We start from the raw sequence: 21,538 nt of genomic DNA, 5'->3' as shown, positions 1-21,538 counted from the left end.
ACATATATCTTGTGGTGTAGCCATCAATATAGTCTGCCATTCCATTTAAAGTACTCAGCTTTTATTTAGACTTGTGACTTCCGGTCTTGTTATGTTATTGTGGTATACTTGATGATGCTGGATTGTGGCTGAGTAGTAAAATCCGCTTCCTGTCCTTTTAACACAGTGGCTGTTGGGCGTCTCCCTGCCAACACTTTACAGGCAGGAAAACTGTGTCTATTTTTTCCCAACTGTCATGTTAATTCATATTTCATTTCACATAATACACATTTAATAAATTATTTAAAAAAATATTTATTCAAGTGTGTGATCTTTTGAATGTATTAATCTTTACTGTGAAATAACCTGTGTAATGTTCTCTCTCCAATAATGAAACATTTAGTTTTTAACATTAAACTGAAATGCCTGCCTATTGTTTTAATGTGAAATTGTGTTCTGTCGAGTCACTATGATAAAATGAACTGATAGATTTTGCCCCAGCAGAGTGCAGACAGAGGGTTTGAGGTCATGATGGGAGTGTGTGTGTGTGTGTGTGTGTGTGTGTGTGTGTGCAGGACAATAGTTTAGAGTATAAAGGACAGATGGTGGGCTTCACTTCCCCCCCAGCCTGCAGTCCCGTCACAACAATAACACAACAATAACCCTGAAATCAACACACAAAAGCATCACACACGCTCCTCTGCAAAAGAGGAGCATGTGCTGTACCACACACACACACACACACACACACACACACACTGAGTCAGGCAGATGGATGACGCCTGAAGCCTGGTATTTCTAATCGTTCTACTGAAATAAATTAAACTTGACTCATTTCCCCACAGACAGTTAAGACATAAATACTCGTAATGTGGTTCTTATAATTACCCCGCAGAACAGCCAAGTGTCAAGTTTAAAAAAAAAAACACAAAGAAATAAATATTTGATGATATTTAACTTTCATAAATCAAAGTATTGGTCAAAATTTAATTGGCTGTTTCTAAAGCTGGCAGATATTGTAATTTCTTAATAGGAATAGTATAAATTTGCATATATTTGATATTTATAAAACCCTGAAATACACAAAATGTAGTGGAAGGTCATGAGACAAGTCAGAAATACAACTTTAATAAATAGTATTTAAAGTTAAGTAATTAAAATAGAGTTTTAAAAGGAATATAAATCTTTATCATTTTCCTTCAATCAGTTAGTAACAAAAGCTAACTAGCTAATGCTACCTAGAAGCTAACGATAAGGAAGTTAGCTAGCTAACTCCTTTGATATTTCTTTGATACTTGGGGAAAAAATTAAGTTAAATTAATAACACACAAAACATAAACAATAAAGTTCAATTTATTATGTTATACACCAAATTAATAATAATAAGATAGTGGCATATTGTGAACTTCTAGTTAGCCATAGCTAGTTAACTTTGTTAGCATTAGCTTGCTTTTTTAGGTATCGTTACGGTTACAATAATTTATTACTTAATGCTACAACCATATCCAGTACAGTACATAAATTATTAACACTGGGTAGTGTAGTTTTATGAGTAAAGTTAGCCAGGGTAATAGTTAAATAAATATCTAACTATTTTATTGGTGTGTTAACTGCTATGTAAGCTAGTTAAAGCTAGTTAGTATATTAGCTTGTTGGCTCCATGGAAAAATTCTGGACTGGGAAAATTCATGCAAACGCCCAAACAAGTCAGAAAAATACCTTGGAAACATTTTTGTACCCGACTTGCTAAGTTGACGTCATGTTTGGTAGAAACATGGTGGATGGAAGAATCCTAAAATAAATAATAAATACGATAGAAATGTTGATTTTAGGAAAGTTTTATAAACACTTTGTAGTTGGAAGAACTCCTTCCTGACTTGGGAAACTGGGACCATCCAAGGAGTTTGTGAATGCACCATTAAATGCACTATAACACACATATCTATACTGTTTCTCTGTTTATAAGTTTTGCCAGTTTCAGGCTCCATATAACAATAATAGGACCAAAGTTGTTTTTAAATCCACCTTAAATATAATCAGAATGCTAAATGTGGACATACAATACAAAACCATTAACTGTGATTGGTCTGGGATGGATAATCAACTTACTATATTACTTTTAAACCATTTTAATTAATGTTATGAGCCAACACAGTATTATATGTTCGACCTTTAAAGCATCACACCCCTGTGCATACAGCCTAATCCTGCTCTCAGAACAATTAGCCATCAGCTAACGGTCCACAGCTGCACAGTTTAACGAGACTGATCAAGGACAATCTGTTTGGAGTGAGGGCTTTATGAGCAGAAGGACCCATCACCACCATCACCACCATCACCACCATCATCATCATCATCATCATCACTGCCCCCTGTGATCAGAGGATTAGGCGTATGATGGCACCCCCTGGGGATGCTTGTAACCGTAGCAGGCTTTTGTTAATCTGCCTTGCTAAAAAGCACAATGCATCAGTTAACGTAGGCCGGCTAATAATGGTATAAATATATCCGCTTATGTCTCTGCTGGAAAGCAATATATCTTACTAAAGACAAACAAAATTGCATGAAGCACTCATGTCGGCACACGAGAGCACTTGATTTCTCTTTTGTTTACCTTCATTTTACTTTATTTTGATATTTTTCTTCTTATTGTGTTTTTAATGTTGTTTTGTGTCTTATCTTAAGCTACTTGAACATCTGTTTATAAAAGATTATATACAATTTGTCCATCAGCAGGAGATTTACTCACAATTTTGATAATTAAATGATAATTTAAGCGTTTTATCAAACTAAATGTCATGTGTTTGCCGACTCCAGCTTCTCAAATATGATGATTTGCTGCCTTTTTCTGCTTTTATATTACTGTTATTTGAATATATTTGGGTTTTAGACTTTTGTTTAGACAAAATGAGCAACTTCAAGACGTCACCATGTTATCTTTTGGGAATTGTGACGGGTATTTTTCACTATTCTAACATTTAATAAAGTCATTAATTGATTAATTGGAAAGTATAGAGTTTCAGTTACAGAATAGCTGATCATTAAAGTTAGCATTAGTTGCAGACAAATAGTACGAATGTTGTACATTTGCTTTGCCTAGTAAGTGCCTAATAGTATTTCCACCATGCACAGAATGTACTATTAATATTTGCCATAATAAATAAGTCATTTGAGGTTTTCCACTACACTTTAAATCACGGATATGGCATCTATTATAAAAAAAGAGCATAACTCGTCTTTAAAAAGCTGCTGGAGTTTGGTGACTTGAAATATTTTTACATAATACAGACTGCAAAAATATATTTAAAATTCATAAGCAATATAATTTGCTGATAAATGATCTTTGCTGTGAAAAGAACTGGTGCCTCTACCAGAAACAATCACCCCAAAGTGTGCTTCAGCCCCAAGCAGTCGGCAGAACAATATTGCATTGAACTTGGAGCTTGTCTGGGATGCATCATTGTCAGAGAGACACAATAGGGTCTGAGGGGAAGCAGGGAGGGTGTGTGTGTGTGTGGTGTGGTGTGTGTGGTGTGTGTGTGTGTGTGTGTGTGTGGGAGGTCAGCTTCCTACGGTGTGTCAGTGTGCAGCAGGTCAGGGAAGCAGAGTGTCCGGTAAGAACAGCTGCTGTCACTGACGTGAGTTTTCCTCTGCTGAGGGGCCTCTGGAGGGGAGAGGGAGCAGGATGACGTATGGTAATTGTAGGAAAAAAGGGTGTATACTGGTATGCTTTATAATGTAAAACCACTAAATAATGTATATCGTCACCCTGTTAAAATAATCGCCTAACTCAGTAACTAAGTTTTGCAAGAAACACAAAAAACTTCACCAAAAGTGTAACATATGACATTTATTGATCATTTCACTCAAAAAGGATGTAACAAAGGATGGCTATTGGCATAGTAATAACACTGTGTGTAAATTATTTAACTTAAGAGAAATAAATGACTTAGGCAATTTTTTGAACATGCCTTTTCTGACCTAAGCAAGATATGGTAACACTTTATTTTGAAGGTGTCTACATAAGAGTCACACAAGCCTGTCAGAAACATGACATGACAAGTATCATGAGCATTAATGTTACTTCAAAGTGTCAATAATGTTCATGACACATCCCACGTCATGTTTATGACATGCTCATGTCACTCTTATGTAGACACCTTCAAAATAAAGTGTTACCAGATCTTGCTTAAGTCACATTTTATTTTGATTTAGGAATAATAAATCCGCTTAAGTCACACACTTGACATAGGCCATTATCTTAAAGGGGTAAAATCACATGATCTGATCAACTGAGGATGGAGGTGATTTTACCATAGGTGGCTATGAGGAGATGATTTAGGCAAAAAAACCCAATTTTGACAAAAAATGACTTAGGCGATTATTTTAACAGTGTGACGATATGTGGAATCAATGTATGCAATAAAATATAATAAAAACACTAAATTATGCGTTCAGGTTCAAAATGCACTTGACATTCCTCTGCTCTGATGGGTAAAACAGCCTCTTCCTCCTGTTGAAGTCAGGAAACAACAGATTATTTCTCACTGTGGTAATGTGTCTGCTGCCTTCAAGTTCTTCCCCTTGTCAACAACGTCTGAATTTAGAAGACAATGGGAAAGTAACAAAGCAGATTTACTCTACTTCAGTACAATTTCTGAGGTATTTTTGTTTTACTTGAATATGTCCATGCTACTTTTAACTTATTCTCCACCCCATTTTCAGAAGAAATATTGTACTTCTTACTCCACTACAATTATTCAACAGCTACCTTTTGTTGTTACTTTTCAGCAGTGGTGAAAAGTAACATTTACTCAAGTACAATTTCGGGGCACTTGCACTTTACTGGGTTTACTGACACTTTTCTCCAATTTAAGCTACTTTATCCTTCTACTCTGCTCAATTTTGCAGGAAAAACTAGTATGTTTTACGTTCCTAAAATGTCTTTGATAGCTTTTGTCAATTTGTTTTTTTATATTAATACAAATCCTGAATCAACTAATAAAGTATCATATATTATTTTTACATTAAACTGCCCAGCAGGATATACAGGGACACCCATAAAGTTGTAATAATTTTGTTTTCGGACACAATCCTCTGCTAATTGTGGTTTTATTTTCATTGTGATATATTTGGAAGTGAGTAAAAAAGTGCTGAGGAGATATACACTTTATCTGTCAAGAATAAATCCATTATTAGTAAAACAATATTTAGTATTATATTAGTCACAAGAGCCACTTTTTGCAGAGCAAATACCTTAAAATTTGATATCCTAATTTTGATGCATATACCTAAGTAGGATTTTACTTATACTTGGAGTATTATTGTTGTATTGGTACTTAATAAAGTCATTCTTATCATTTTTAGGCATTTTAAAATTTCACAATTTTTAACAAAAAACGACATGCTATAGTATAACTTTTTTGTTTTGGTCCAAATTTTCTAAATCCCATAATATGGTGTTTTTCTGTATAGTTCGACTTTTTTTGTTTCAGTCCAATTTTTGGACAAGTGAAAATATGGTCTTTTTCTGTCATGTATGGACAAATTATATTCTAATATGTATCAACAGACTATAATAAAGTCATTTTTTAAAATCATTTTTAGGAATTTTAAACTTTCACCATTTTTGATAAAAAACAACATGCTATTTTAGTTTCGGTCCAATTTTTGGAAATCCCATAATATGGTGTTTTTCTGTCATTTATGGACAAATTATGTTCTAATATGAATCAACAGTCTTTAAATGATCTTCAGACGTCTGCCACACCATAAAAGTGGATATGATCAAGGAGACAGGGAACTGCACTTGTGCTCACTTAGGCCTTCATCAGGTTAAATTAAGTTAAAATGACTTGTTGCTCTTTCAAGTCCAGTATTTCACTCTCAGTTTCTCCTTGTAAGGCGTTACTTCCAAGTGCAAACGTCAGAAACGTGCCTTATCTATTCCAGCAATGAAGGTTGGAAATAACAAAGCAAGATCCTTTTTCTTCCTCTTTGAACGTCACATTTTGGGATCTCAAACATCAGAGGAAAAACCTGCTTTCTCTCAGATCTTGTTCACTTCAAAGTGTGGTGCACATCAGCTGTGCACGTGCAGCCAGATGGTAATCACAGATCTGAGCAGCAGCAGACTGTGGTAATTGAAGTGGGATGGCTGTATGCTGACAGGCTTTGTCACTGCTGCTGGCCTCGCTCCAGTCTGTCCTGCAGGGACACGAGGGCGTAGTCCTGATCAGCAGCTGGCCTCCCCCCTGACTGACCTCTGACCCCCCCTCCTCCCCCAGCAGCTCTGTTACACACTCTCATTCAGATTTTTCCTCTCAGTGAAACTTCTTTTACTATGAACAGTTTTGAGCGCTCAACGTGGTCTTCAATTGTTTTTTTGATGCACTCTATATGAGACTTAGCATTTTTAACATGTAAACAGGTAAAATTAAGTGTTTTCCAAACTTTTCAGAGTTTGTACAAGCCCTGAGATTCATCAAGTGTTGTTGTAATATATCATTTCAATAGTTTGAGGTGAAATATTATTATATTACTATTACATATTATATACTGTCTAGTCACTATAACATTATTACCATATCATCAGTATAATTACCATCATCTTGCCACTGTACCTTACCCACCAACTTATCTTCTTTTTAATTCCTTAAGTGTCCTTGTTGTATTCTGTGTTTTTTCTATTGTTGTTTTTATTCATTCTACCTTGGTATTTTATTCTATTGTATTTTATTTGACTTAAATATTGGACTACTGTGTCAACCGAATTTCCCTTCGGGGATGAATAAAGCTATCTATCTATCTATCTATCTATCTATCTATCTATCTATCTATCTATCTATCTATCTATCTATCTAGATTATTAACAGTTACATACTGGCATGAATGATGCTCCACACAAAATTCTCAGGTAAATAGAACAGTAGAAATATTTTATTTGGCAACAAAATCTAAATATATTTAGCCTTAAAAACAAATGCAACACATAACAGTGGAACATAGATATGCTTTAACAGTAAAATCAGCATTTCCAAAATACAAAAATGTCAATAAAAGAACATCCTCTGTCTTTCTCCTGCAGATCTGCTTGATGAAGTACATCAGTGTCTCCGTGCACTGTCTGACCCTGCAGTGTGAATGCGAAAACGTGCAGAAAATAAATAGCTTGCGAGCTTGAAATCTGATTCCTGCAGATCAGCAGAGGTCAAGTCAGTGTCTCCTGCTGTCTGAAGGACAGCAGATGCAGATTTGAGGTGAAGGATGCAGCAGGCGACAGGAAGCAGCCAACACATCCATCCATCCGCCCCCAGAGGAGGCTGGAATAACCTTTCTGCACACACAGCTCTGCAGATTCTGGTTTCATATCGATCAAATTAAGTCTCATCAGTTGCTTCAATACTGCAATACTGCTGTTTGCAGCCCTACAGTGAAACTACAGAACAGATCAGTTTGATAGAAAGTTCTATAAAAATGTTGTCCTTTCAATATTTAACATGGTTAAAACAAGGATGCTTCAGTTTCCGATACATAAAGTCGCACTTGCCACCAGCAAGTTTACAAAAAAACACCAACAATTCAGTTCTATGAAACAAATTCAACTAATTTCCCATCTTACGATGTTGAATTTGCTTTATGGAACCAATTAACTTAAAATGAGTCAAAGTAAATAAAATAAGCCTGGCTTATTTAGTAAACTGGCTTCATGGAACATGTCCCAGACAGAATTGACTGAAATTGTGTGTTTTTTGTCTGAGTAAAATGACAATTAATTCAAGTAAAATCCAGTTAAATGACATTATCTGTGAAGCCCTGCTGTTCTCTTGGTACACTAAGGCACAAACTTACAACAGGCTCTCCTGAGAGAACAATCACCATAATTACAGTGAGGTTAAACTGACGACCACAGAGAAAACAATCCAATCAGGTGGTAACAACTGTGTGTAGCCATTCATTTCAAAACCAAAGTGGAATCATTTCACTTAAAAGGAGAATCTGTGCAACACCAGATGACCTCAACACAGCAAACTCTCTGAAACTCAGTTAGTTAGTGCACCTACAGTACTGGACACACCTTCTCATTCAATGCGTTTTTCTTTATTTTCATGACTATTTACATTGTAGATTCTCACTGAAGGCATCAAAACTATGAATGAACACATATGGAATTATGTACTTAACAAAAAAAGTGTGAAATAACTGAAAACATGTCTTGTATTTTAGATTCCTCAAAGTAGCCACCCTTTGCTTACTAGAATATAAGACATGTTTTCAGTTATTTCACACTTTTTTGTTAAGTACATAATTCCACATGTGTTCATTAATAGTTTTGATGAATTTACAATGTCAATAGTCATGAAAATAAAGGAAACACATCGAATGAGAAGGTGTGTCCAAACTTTTGGCCTGTACTGTATGTCCCCTGTCACTGTCTCAACCTGCTCCGAGGCACGAATCAAGATGCTGGTTGATCTTTGACTCCTGCACCTTTGCTTGGCACACAGGACAGCTGACCATCAGCGCAGAGGAGGAAGAGGAGGAGGAAGACGAGGAGGAGGAGGGAATACTGTGAAGAGAGGAAGCTGAGGAGGATGAAGAGGAGGTGGCAGTGGCGGTGGCAGTTCTTTGCTGCATTGCAGGTGATTTCGTCTCCCTGGACGCTGCTGAGCTGCTGCTTAATGTCTTCTGGAAGAAGTCAAAGATGCTGGAGGAGCTCCTGCTGTCGTCCCAAGACCTCTTCCTCGACGCCTGATTACCAGCAGCAGCACCTGATGTACCGTCACTGTTAGAGTGGCTGAAATACTTTGACTGTGTTGGTTTACCAGGACTACCTTTGGTTCCTGAAGAAACTACAGAATGGCTACTAGGCTTAGATGTTCCAGGAGAGGAAGCTGAATGGTTATTTCCCTGTTTAGAAAAGATGGAAGATGTACTGTTTGTTGTCAATGAATCTCTGGTTTGTGTGTTTGAGGCAGAGGTTTGACTCTCTGACCTCCTGAGGTTTGTACTGTTGAAGAGGTCTTGAATAGACTTCTGTCTGTTTTTATCTGCTGCTTTGCTGCTGTGGGGTTTGGGGATTTTCACCGGTGAGCCGTTGATGTTGATAAAAGCTCTGGTGTTACCGACAGACCTCTTAACAGGGGGCTTCTGCCCCGAGGAGGTAGCTGGTCTGCCGGAGGGAAAGACAGGAGAGATTCCTTTGTTATTCAGACTAGGACGAACCGGAGAGGTGAGACTTTTCGCTGGAGATGAAGGGGTGAAGGGTTTCTGTGGAGATGAAGGCACTACTGGTGACTGAGAAGATGTGGAAGACTGTGATTTCCCTCCGAGTAGGAAGCCTTTGCCACTGAATGGGATGATGTTCCTTATGTCCTGTAATCCAGGACCTGAGGGGAAAAATAAGCAAATTTGAGTCAGAAAACAGACTTTTTTTAGATGTATGTGGATGAGTATATGTTTTGTGTTTATGTAAATCTTGTAGGGTTGTCAAAAGTATCGATACTCAAAAAAGTATCGATACTCAAAAAAGTATCGATACTAAAACCTTTTATCCGGATACAATACTCAGTATCTGAAGCTTGTTATCATAGTTGCAGTTTCTTTTTGCTGTTTTACTGTTTTTTATTATAAATATTTAACCTGTGGTTCTGTTAAATTTTACATGTTGCATTTTTCTTGTTAATAAAAATATTTCTGTTAAATTTTGGGGTCTTTGTTTTTATCCTTGTGATATCGAAAATGGTATTGAGTATCGAATATTTCCTGAGTATCGGTATCGAGTTGAAAATTTTAGTATCGTGACAACCCTAAAATCTTGTGGTATTTGTTTTTAATTAATCTTAAGGTCATATTCCCAGCACACGAGTAATGAGTTCTGGGTTTGAAAGGCATGTTTCTCAACAAAAAAAAGTGCCAAAATTACACTTATTTTCATAGCCAGAAACCGTAAAGACAGAAATAATCATCAGATGGGCAAATTTATGAATCTCCTCGAATGAACCGTGCAGGACAACCACTTCGCTCAGGAAAAAATAACAAGATAAAATCTTAAAGTAGTGATATTTAATCCAAATAAAATATTGCCAAACAAATTGCACTAACCAGATCCACTTAAAAACATTCAATTCTGAGCTTCACAGTGCACCCGGGAAATCATGAATGACTCAGCTGAGACGAACTGTTGTGACTAAAATTAATCGAAAAATTAACAGAACTGCAAGCTGTTCTTAAGGAAAATTAAACTTCTTTCTGACTATATGTTCTCTACTTTACCTAACTGATTGTGCAGTTTCCATACTTGGGGTTCAGAGGGTTAAATAAAAAATATTTCCTGCCTTTTAAGGTTAATAGCTACTTCAGAAGAATATGCAGAAGAGGATCAAGCTCATCACCTGGAGTTGTACTTGTAGGCTTTCCATTTTCTGGGGCCTTCTTCTCCGAGGTCTTCCCGTCCTTTTTACTGTCCTTCTTGCCTTTCTTGCCGTATCCTTCAGGCTCTTTCACCTTGGTGTAGGTCCCTCCACACGTCCTCCTGTGGTCCTCCCACCAAGGATCCTGAGCAGATGGAGCCCGGTTCATGGCCCTCTTCACAAACCCGAAATAGGGCTTGCGGTTTTGACACGGCCCGTTACATTTCCACCAGTGCTGCCGGTACACATCAACCTCATCGTGGAAGCTGTGGTAGACCTGAGAAGAGGACAAACTTTATTTTCTTCTGACAAGATAAGACAATATCAGCCAAATATCGTCACACTGTTAAAATAATCGCTTAAGTCATTTTTTGTCAAAATTGGTTTTTTTTTGCCTAAATCATCTCCTCATAGCCACCTATGGTAAAATCGCCTACATCCTCAGTTGATCAGATCATGTGATTTTACCCCTTTAAGATAATGGCCTATGTCAAGTGTGTGACTTAAGCAGATTTATTATGCCTAAGTCAAAATAAAATGTGACTTAGGCAATTTTTTGAACATGCCTTGTGGCTTAAGCAAGATATGGTGACACTTTATTTTGAAGGTGTCTACATAAGAGTGACATGAGCATGTCATAAACATGACATGGGATGTGTCATGAACATTAATGACACTTTGAAGTAACATTAATGCTCATGATACTTGTCATGTCATGTTTCTGACAGGCTTGTGTGACTCTTATGTAGACACCTTCAAAATAAAGTGTTACCATATCTTGCTTAAGCCACAAAGGCATGTTCAAAAAATTGCCTAAGTCATTTATTTCTCTTAAGTTACATAATTTACACACAGTGTAATGACTATGCCAATAGCCATCCTTTGATGCATCCTTTTTGAGTGAAATGATCAATAAATGTCATATGTTACACTTTTGGTGAAGTTTTTTGTGTTTTTTGCAAAACTTGAAAAAATGAGTTAGCCGATTATTTTAACAGGGTGACGATGTGTCAAACATGTAATAGAAGATTCACCTACAGATATTTTTGTCCCAGTGGCATCGTTGATCCGGTTCATGTGTTTGCAGAACTCAGGGCCGTGACCATCTCTGTCTCTGTTGTTCTGGGTCACAAACAGCAGCGCGTGAATCATTTCGTGAAGGAGAGTCTGCGGGAACAAAAGAATTATAATAATGAATAATGATTCATCTGGGAAATTCTGTCAAAGGAAGGACATTTGTTCTTTTTCTTTGCATTTAATAATCTGCGTCATACACTGACACACATTTACAGCTGGAACATGGGAGCTGAAGGCAAAAAGTCTCTGACATTAAGAGGATGAATTGTTGTTATTAAGTATAGAGGGAATTTCTTGCTTACCTCTTTAAGTATTCAGAATTTTAACATCTAATGCCATGATAAGAAAACCGTTTGTTTACATTTCAAGCCTTATAACAAGTAATTGTACCAGTGTAAAGAAAACTTAAATGATACTCAGCTGTGTGGTCTATTTTCAGTGTTACTCTCATCTTTTTATCTTTAAAGGGATTGCTATTTTGAAGCAAATCCTTCTCTGTACTGCCGATTTAAAAAATATATTTTTAATAACAGATGTCAAAGAGGAATTTGATGAAATCCCTTTTGAAAATTGAACATCAATGTAACCTTTCATCTCACCTCCACCAGGTCTTTTCTTGGTCTCAACTTCAGCAGAGGCTCACTGAGTCTTATTGAACATAGACCACCTCGGCCCTCATAAGAACAAACACCAGCACACCTGCAAAAAAGAAAACATTAGAGACCGACAGTCCTTTCATTAACCACACTAGAAAGATAATTGCACCCTACAGCCCTGGTCTACTGTGTTGTATAACCCTTTGATGCACCACATATAAACACCTTCTAATGCACAACATGGGGCAAAAATGACCCACGTTAATTTCCCATGTTATTTAATGCTGGCTGTGTGTTTGAATATGTATTTTTTATTACAACAGATCATTATAGCCATTTTTCCTTTCATACTTGAAGAAATATAGTTTTTGTATTATTACATCAAGTTTACACACGTGGGTCAAAAATGACCTTGTGCATTAGAAGCGTAGTGATACAAAAAGTGATACACTAAATTAACAATTTGAGGATATGTGTAACTATGTTTGTCTTATTTTTAAGGTTTAACTTTAAAATAGTTGTTAGAACCACCAGATTACATTGGAAAATCCCATATTTTAACATTTGAGACTTATATTTTGTCATTTTGTGTATTTTTTTAGTAATTTTGTGTCTTTTTTAAAAAGTAATTTGGTGTTATTTCAGTCATTTTGTGTCTTTTTTTGTTGTAATTTTGTGTCTTTTTAAAAAATAATAATTTTGTGTATTTTTTGGTCATTTTGTGTCTTTTTTTAAAGTAATTTTGTGTCTATTTTTGGTCATTTTGATACTTCCTCCAGCGGCCCCCAGGTCATTTGAGTTTGAGACCCCTGACTTACAGTGTCATCCTTGCGCTCCACTTCACCTCGACACCGCTGAGTTTCCCCCAGAAAAACGTGTCATTAAACTCCAGAAACATGGCTCTGACATCGGGGTTGGGGTCCAGTGTCTCCCAGGACGAGTCCACGATGGACAGCGGCCTCTCGGGCTGCGCTTTCGGCTTCCAGTAGGGAACAACATCGCTGCCACCTCCGGCTACCTCCACTTTTCGTTTCTTGCTGCTTTGTCCGAAGTCATTATCATCAAAGCCGCTAGATGAAAATGATGACGTCTCGTATTCATTGTTAAACTGCTCCTGAAGTTGGATGGCGAGCAGCAAATCCGCATCCATTAAAACAGAAACACTAGAAACAGGTGACGTAAGCAGAGGTAGCTAACTAGCCACGTAGCTGTTGTTTACGTTGAGTTAGCTTGCTGAAGCTAACCTAACTGGCTAACTAACGTAGCTTGTACAGGACTCTCAAACAAGTGACAAATTCACCAGAGCAAGAGTACAGTCAAAACATGTACAACCCGTACAAATACTCAGATTTTATGTCATGATTCGATTAAAAACATTCATATATTCATGCTGGACGAAGGTGTTACTGCTGTCAGTCCAGAGCTAGCGCCAACGGTTGGTGCGTCAAGTTTACCACAATGCAATCATAGAATATCCGTTAGGGATTTCAAAATAAAACTCCAGTATATGTCTTTACTGTAATTTTAAAAGATATTTTCACTTTGACGATGTAGTATTTTTTTCGTTTTTTTGAAGTACATTTTAAGCAAAATATATTTGTACCTCTTCTATAACTGAGGGTAGTATACTAATGCTGTTACAAATCGTTGTAATATTTGAATGACAGTTATTTCCGGTTTAGAGTTGAGTAATTCTCGCACACTTGATAAAACTTCCGCTTGTTTCGAATCACAGCAAAGCATTCTGGGAATTGTTGTCCTCTTTATTTCCAGTAGTTGGCCAAACTAAAAAGCACTCGGGGTTTTTCTTTTGTAGGTTAATAATTTATAATTACCTACAAATCAAGTCTTATAATCTAAATTTAAAACGCCATGATGAAAGAGCGTCTTTGACTTAGCTATATGATCGAGAATGGGAAACTACTATACACTTTAGCTTACATTTACAAACCAAATGCCCCTTTTATTTTAATTATAAAAAATGTTAACATAAAAACTATTAAATATTGTACGGTAATAAAAAAGTAAGGACATATTGCCTGTAGAGTATGAATATAAATATAGAATTAAATACTATAAAAAAATATTTTAAAAATATATTATTTCGCTTATTATTAATATGCAATTATTATTTGAATTTATTTCTGTCTATTCGTCTTACATTCTCACCCCGTCATATTTTAATGTATGATTTTTTTGTTTTTTAAACCATCAAAATCTATTTTATACAGCCAATGGTCAAAATTCAATTGTGTAATATTAAAAAAAGTAAATAAAAAAGCGATTTGTTGGCCATGTCATTCTGTGAATCCCGTGACGTTTCAGGGTGTCAACCGGTCACAACTTCCTGTTTGGTTTTAGAAGCGGAAATGAACCGATGAGCTGCTCCTCTTGTCTACATTCATCACTAATTTGTGAGCATTTAGTGTAAATAGGTCAACAAACACACGGCAGAAGATGTCGGAAACGGGGAACCGACTCCGGAAGCTGCTCGAATCGCCAAATTTCGACCCTCAGAATTACGTGAAGCAGCTGTCCCAGCAGTCCGATGGCGACAGAGACCTGCAGGAGCACCGCCAGAAAATCCAAAACCTGGCCGACGAAACGGCTCAAAACCTGAAGAAAAATGTCTACAAGAACTACAGACAGTTCATCGAGACGGCCAAAGAGATCTCGTACCTGGAGAGCGAGATGTACCAGCTGAGCCACATCCTGACGGAGCAGAAGAGCATCATGGAGAGCATCACCCAGGCCCTGCTGTCCACAGATAAAGATGAGACCTCCAAAGAGATGCAGGCTGCTTTCCCCAAGGAGACGGAGGAGCTGAAGCAGAGGACGCTCACCTCCCTGCTGGAGAAGGTGGAGGGGGGGAAGAACATCATGGACACCCCAGGGAGGCACCTGGTCTACAACGGGGACCTTGTGGAGTTTGATGTTGACAACATGTCCCCCATCCAGAAGGTGCACGCTTTCCTCATGAACGACTGCCTGTTGATCGCCACCTGGCTGCCGAACCGCAGAGGAACCGTGAAGTACAAGTACAACGCCCTGTACGACCTGGAGAGCTTCGCCGTGGTCAACGTGAAGGACAACCCTCCCATGAAGGACATGTTCAAGATCCTCATGTTCCCCGACAGCCGCATCTTCCAGGCGGAGAACAGCAAAATCAAGAAGGAGTGGCTGGAGATCCTGGACGAAACCAAGAAGAACAAAGTGACCAAGGACCGGCACAAGAAAGAGGAGGAGGTGGTCCCCGTGTCTCCCGTGAGGGCCGAGGTGTCCACCAACCCGTTCGACGAGGAGGAGGACGAGCCGGCGGAGGCTGAGGAGAACGTGGACCTGACTCTGGAGTGGATCCAGGAGCTGCCGGAGGATCTGGACGTCTGCATCGCTCAGAGGGACTTCGAGGGCGCCGTGGACCTGCTGGACAAGCTGAACGAGTATCTGAAAGACCAGCCGGTCACGCCCAGAGTCAAAGAGATGAGGCTGAAGGTGGAGGAGCGCGTGCGGCAGCTGACGGAGGTCCTGGTGTTCGAGTTGTCTCCGGACCGGTCTCTTCGTGGTGGACCCAAAGCGACCAGGAGGGCCGTGTCCCAGCTGATCAGACTAGGTCCTGCCTCGTCTCTGTTTTTATCATCAATACCACCTCACACAACAAATACTGAGTCTATAAAACTGTTTCTCCCAGTGGTGGATGAAGTCAGATCATTTACTTTTTTACTTTACTTTACTTTTTTTTGCCCTATTCACCTGTGGTGTCTTGACTTTATTGGCTTATTATGTTAATTATGCAAATTGCCCAAAGTGCAACTTTTAGCAACCAAGTTAAATTCCATCCATTAGGCCTATAGATGACATTTGCAAAAAAACTTTAGGATTCTCAACATTTCTGGGTTCAAGAAATTACGACTAGACTATTTAGTAAAACTATTAATACCACACTATAAAATACTATAAGCAAAAGTATTACTTAAGTAAGTACTTAAAGTATCAAAAGTACTAGTTCTGCAGAATGGACCCACTCAAATTGTTATATATATGTACATATATATATTATTACTATTGATACATTAAATAAACAGCATTTTAATCTTGTCAAGGTATTACTTATTTTAACTATTTAGTATATTGTTATGTGGGTTGTTTTATAAGAATTATTTTCAAATTAATTATGTGTTTTTCATGTTAAATCTTCACATAAAAAGTAACTATGTAGTGGAGTAAAAAGTATAATATTTGCCTTTTAATGTAGTGAAGTAGAAGTATAAATATCATAAAATGGAAATACTCAAGTAAAGTACTTTAAAATTGTCCTTGAGTACTGTGTGAGTTGAATAGTCTAAGTTATATTTGGTTTCTCTGTAGTAAAACATGCAAAAACATGGGAAAACTCTTAAAAACTTGTGTTTATAAAGTAATAAAATAGTTGACTAATTGGCCAAAAAGTAATTTGAAAGTCATGTCCACACTTCTAGGTATTCAGTGTATTATTATGGTGAGAACTAAATTCCTTTTTATGATATTTAGTGAAAAATCAGACAGAATCTGACTTGTAATCTCCTGTCTCACATCTGCTCAAATATTTACATCCAATGTAAATGTTTTTTCTGTGTTGCAGGTCAGTCCACTAAGGCCTGCGAGTTGTTTCTGAAGAACCGCGCCGCTGCAGTCCAGACGGCCATCCGGCAGCTTCGTATAGAAGGAGCCACGCTGCTCTACATACACAAACTCTGCAACATCTTCTTCACCAGCCTGCTGGAGACGGCCAAGGAGTTCGAGATGGACTTTGCGGGGAACACGGGCTGCTACTCCGCCTTCGTGGTCTGGTCCAAGTCTGCCATGAGGATGTTTGTGGACGCCTTCAGCAAGCAGGTAGGAAGAGGCTCACACAGAGAACTAACAGACAGGAAGATACTTTGGTAATGATACCAGTGATAAAAAAACAAAAAATATCTAAATAAAGATAACATTAAAAATAATGTAAATAAAGTATTGCTATTATCGTAAAACCTTAAATTACTTATTACCTTAAAAAGCTCTGGAATCATATAAAACACAATTAAACTGCAAGTCAGAAGAGGAAATTTGAGCCTAGACTCTAAAGTTTTCTCTCTTTTTTTCTGCTCTTTGATTTGGACTGTAAATTCTGACATGCTGTAATGAAAAAGATGGCTGTTTGCTTCAACACAGAGAAGAGTCAAGTAAAAAACAAATGTGGGATGACTAATTCACTTGAAAACTACATGGCAAACTTATTTATCCCTTAGATTTAAGGTTATTGTTGACAAGAAGTATACTTATTCTTCAGGGTTGGTACAGGTGCTTGAAATCCTTGAAAATGCTTGAATTTAAATGTATTTTCAAGGTTTAAAAAGTGCTTGGATTTTGGATAAAGTGCTTGTAAATGCTTGAAATTCTTACTGTATTTCTCTTGCAGTCTGACTATAGATAATCACATGTTCAATGAAAAAAATAATAAATTGAATATTGAGATTAGCAAACTGTGCTTTTGGTTGTTAAAAGTGTAAAACCATCGCTGTCGGTACGGTTGAGTGAAATTACCCCTTTTAGCATGTAAGTACTCATCTAAAACATGCAACTTACAACCCTTGTAAGGTCCTGGAAAAGCTTGAAAATGGACCTTGAAAATCCTTGAAAAGTGCTTGAATTTGTCCACTCAAAAAGTGTACGAACCTTGATATTTATTCTTGTGAAATTGCAAAAAAATCTCCTAATAAAGTATGTCTTTGTGTCCGTCAGGTGTTTGACAGTAAGGAGAGCCTGTCGACAGCAGCGGAGTGCGTTAAAGTGGCGAAGGAGCACTGTCAGCAGCTGACGGAGATCGGCCTGGACCTGACCTTCACCCTGCAGTCTCTGCTGGTCAAAGACATCAAGGCGGCGCTGCAGAGCTACAATGACATCATCATCGAAGCCACCAAGCACCGAAACTCTGAGGAGATGTGGAGGAGGATGAACCTCATGACCCCCGAGGCTCTGACCAAACTCAAGGTGGGTTTTATATGTATATTTTTTTATGTTTTGTCTGGTCTTCTGTTATTGTGTCTGTTTGTTTTATGAAGGGATTGGATGTCAGGCAAATATTAAGTTGTTCAATTGAATATTTCTGCATTCTTCTTCTTCATTCATACTTCTTCATTTAAAAAAAAATAATACTACAGTCAAACAAGCGTTTGGGTTTTTGACTGTTGGTTGGAAAAAAACTGACATTTAAAGTTGGACTTTGGTAAATTGTGTTATGCATTTTACCTACTGAAGCTGTTCTATGCTCTCGTCAAAGCTACCAAACTCCTTTGACAAAAACAGTCATTTTACCATGCAGAAGTTGCTGGTCTACCACTCGGACTCGAGTTTATTTGTGTTATTGTGTGCCTTTGGTGTTAGTTTTGATATATAAACCCCTAACCCTAAACCACAACTTTGCAACCACATACATACTTATATGAGTAAGTACTTAACCCATTGAAGCCTGGAAAGCGGATACGTCGTTTTGTAGTATTTGTATAAGCTCTCAAATACTTTTTGAATTTAATTTCTATCTGCTACAGAGGCTGAAAAATCTATTATTTAGTAGAAGCGTTGACATTTCTGTTGAATTTCCAGAAAAACTTCAGGTTTTAGGAGCTTATTTTAAAATCGCCCAGAGGTTTTACAGGCGTTTCAGGCGTCAATGGGTTAAGTGAACATATTATGGCATATTAACACAATGATCATATTGTAGAACCTTGTAAAATCTTTAAAATATGGCAAAAACATCAAACACTGGTTAAAAACACTCTAACTTCATGAATAATTCATTTTTTCATTTTATTTAAAATACTGTATACATAGTCATTTCATCATTTTAAACTTTTTAACCCTTTATCAGGCAAAGAACTATATTTGGTAACTTAAGGTAATATTTCGAGAAAAAAGTTGCAAATTTAATAGATTAAAGTGGCAAATCTGTGCAAAAAAAAGTTGCAGATTTACGAGAAAAAAGTGGTAAAAAAAGCAACTTTTTTCTCCCAGATTCACCACTTTAAATCTCATTAATCTACGCATTTTTTTCTCATAGATTTGCCACTTTAATCTCGTAAACTTTTTTCTCAAAATATTATTAATTTCGTATGTTTTTTTTTTTATCATTCTGGCAGTATGTAATATCCTCCAATATTCTCTAGGGTTGAAATTTGGAATTTGCAAGTATTTCAATGAGTGCCCTATTAAAGGTTAACAATTTAATTTCAGTTTAGGAGCGTAAGTGGACTTGCGCCCCCTGGCTCCAAACAATGCTCAAACTTTTGTGTTAGGTCTTTGTTGTTTTGTTGTTTTATTCAATACAGGCTGATTTCTGATGCATCTTTTTGGCACAACTAGATAGAGCTCATCAAGACCTTTAATTTGATATATAGAACTCATTTTCACCCAAAATGCCACTTACTGGTTCAAAGCCCTCGATATCGTCTTTAAAAAATTGTTATCATGACAGGCCTATGATGAAGTATATGTTATTGCTACCAACATATAACATATTGATATTTTCCTCTGCAGGACGAGATGCGCGGCTGCGGCATCAGCAGCTTCGAGCAGTACACGGGAGACGACTGCTGGGTGAACCTGAGCTACACCATCGTGGCCTTCACCAAGCAGATGATGAGCTTCCTGGAGGAAGGCCTGAAGCTCTACTTCCCCGAGCTGCACATGGTGCTGCTGGAGAGCCTGAGGGAGATCATCCTGGTGGCCGTGCAGCACGTGGACTACAGCCTGCGCTGCGAGCAGGACCCCGAGAAGAAGGCCTTCATCATGCAGAACGCCACCTTCCTCCACGACATCGTGCTGCCCGTGGTGGAGCGGCGGTTCGAGGAGGGCGTGGGCAAGCCGGCCAAACAGCTGCAGGACCTGAGGAAGAGCACCAGGCCGGTCCGGATCAACCCGGAGAGCACCACGTCGGTGGTCTGAGACCGCAGAGATGGATCGTAGTGGCCAAAAAACTCTTAAATGCTCTTTTACTGACTGATCTCCGACTCCTATTTTATAAATAACTGCTAGATGTTGGTTATTTTCAGGTTTCAAGACAAAAAAAATGCAGGATGCATCGTGGAGAACAGCAGAATATGATACCTCATGATAGGTATGTGTAAAAAAGTGAATTTGCACCTGAATTTGCACCAATTCCCACAAAGATATTAGAAATCCCTATAAGATGAAACTTTAAATTCATTTTTTTAATGAATACATGGCTCTTGAGGACATATTTCACACAAAAACTTGATAAATATGTTAAATTGTGATCAAATTTATGATGTAAAGTTCTCTCTGAAATGTCATTAACACAATTGACTAGACAGATTTAGTCAGAAATCCTTATGAAATATGTGCGTACTCGTGAAACGCTAATGTTTATGCTTAAGTTGGAAGTAATGCATAATGATGTTTTGATTCAAACTCACCCAACTTTCATTTGTTTGATGCTACTGGACTGTTAGGAGACACTAAATAGTCTCATAGGACTGATTAAAAGGGACGACTGAAAAGAAAATGCACTGGTGAATGTTTAATGTATGATAGTCAAAGTTTGTGCTTGACAAAAACACATGAAATTCAATAAAGATCTTCATGCACAGCCTATGTTTTATGTATTTATAGACAGATATAAGGTGCACTTTACAACTTACTTTTTTTTCTAGGGATTTTTGAGCACTATTGTCTTTGTTCCTGCTATATATATATAAAAAAAAAATAGAGGGAATTTTCTCTATATAATAAAAGATTTGTAGTTCCAAATAGAGCCTTTTTTACAGAATATAATGCAAAAAAGATGGGTAATTTAGAAATGGTGTTATCACATAGTTCCTCCAGCAGAGTGTGCTCCAACTGACAATCTGGTGGCAAGCGTCTCTATAATATCACTTTAGTTTTTGGAACATAATATCACAAACTTAAGAAACTATTAAGCATTAAACCTCTGCAGTCCAGGAGATTTTGGTTCAAATATGTCAACTTCCTATGCATTAATTTCTGTCTCTGTTTAGCTGTTTATCACATACATGGCTCCTTTTTCTCCACACAAACTTGGCTATCAGTCGGATTTTTTATTTTATTTTAATTAACAAAGTATAAAGCTGCCAGGAACTGAAAATACAAACAAAAGACACAAGTGTCTATGGAAATTTAACATTTTTTTTAACCATTTATACACACAAAAACAGCAGAAATAATAATAAATGATAAAACTACAAAACAGTCTATTTGCATGTAAATTATAAATAATAATAGTTTTCATTGTAGAAAGAAAATTCACATTCTAGAAATGGTCTAGAAACATAAATGACACACTGAAAACTCCTATGATTGACTTTCAACTGGCTTTCTCAGCGTGTCTACATATCATATATAAATAAAGTTATTACTGTAAATAAAACGTGTATTTTCAATAAATAGATGGACTCCCGAGGGTTAAGTACCAGAAAGAGA

General features: G+C 37.3%; 2 protein-coding genes across 2 annotated transcripts; one reads left to right on the top strand and one right to left on the bottom strand.

Moving 5' to 3' along the window:
- Nucleotides 1-8,300: 8,300 nt before the first annotated feature.
- On the bottom strand, nt 8,301-13,528 carry sprtn (SprT-like N-terminal domain). The gene is made up of 5 exons (XM_059356499.1): nt 12,883-13,528; nt 12,068-12,167; nt 11,430-11,558; nt 10,374-10,668; nt 8,301-9,368 (listed from the first exon to the last, which is right to left on the bottom strand). Exons 1-5 carry the CDS (start codon nt 13,212-13,214, stop codon nt 8,416-8,418), a joined length of 1,809 nt encoding a protein of 602 aa, XP_059212482.1. The 5' UTR covers nt 13,215-13,528; the 3' UTR covers nt 8,301-8,415.
- Nucleotides 13,529-14,418: 890 nt separating this feature from the next.
- Nucleotides 14,419-20,683, top strand: exoc8 (exocyst complex component 8). The gene is made up of 4 exons (XM_059355669.1): nt 14,419-15,674; nt 16,683-16,936; nt 17,825-18,073; nt 19,616-20,683. Exons 1-4 carry the CDS (start codon nt 14,522-14,524, stop codon nt 20,021-20,023), a joined length of 2,064 nt encoding a protein of 687 aa, XP_059211652.1. The 5' UTR covers nt 14,419-14,521; the 3' UTR covers nt 20,024-20,683.
- Nucleotides 20,684-21,538: the final 855 nt, after the last annotated feature.

Source organism: Centropristis striata, chromosome 18 (assembly GCF_030273125.1).
Source record: "Centropristis striata isolate RG_2023a ecotype Rhode Island chromosome 18, C.striata_1.0, whole genome shotgun sequence".
NCBI lineage: Eukaryota > Metazoa > Chordata > Actinopteri > Perciformes > Serranidae > Centropristis > Centropristis striata.
The sequence above is the reverse complement of the archived record's forward strand: the minus strand, read 5'-3'. Positions and strand labels throughout refer to the sequence as shown.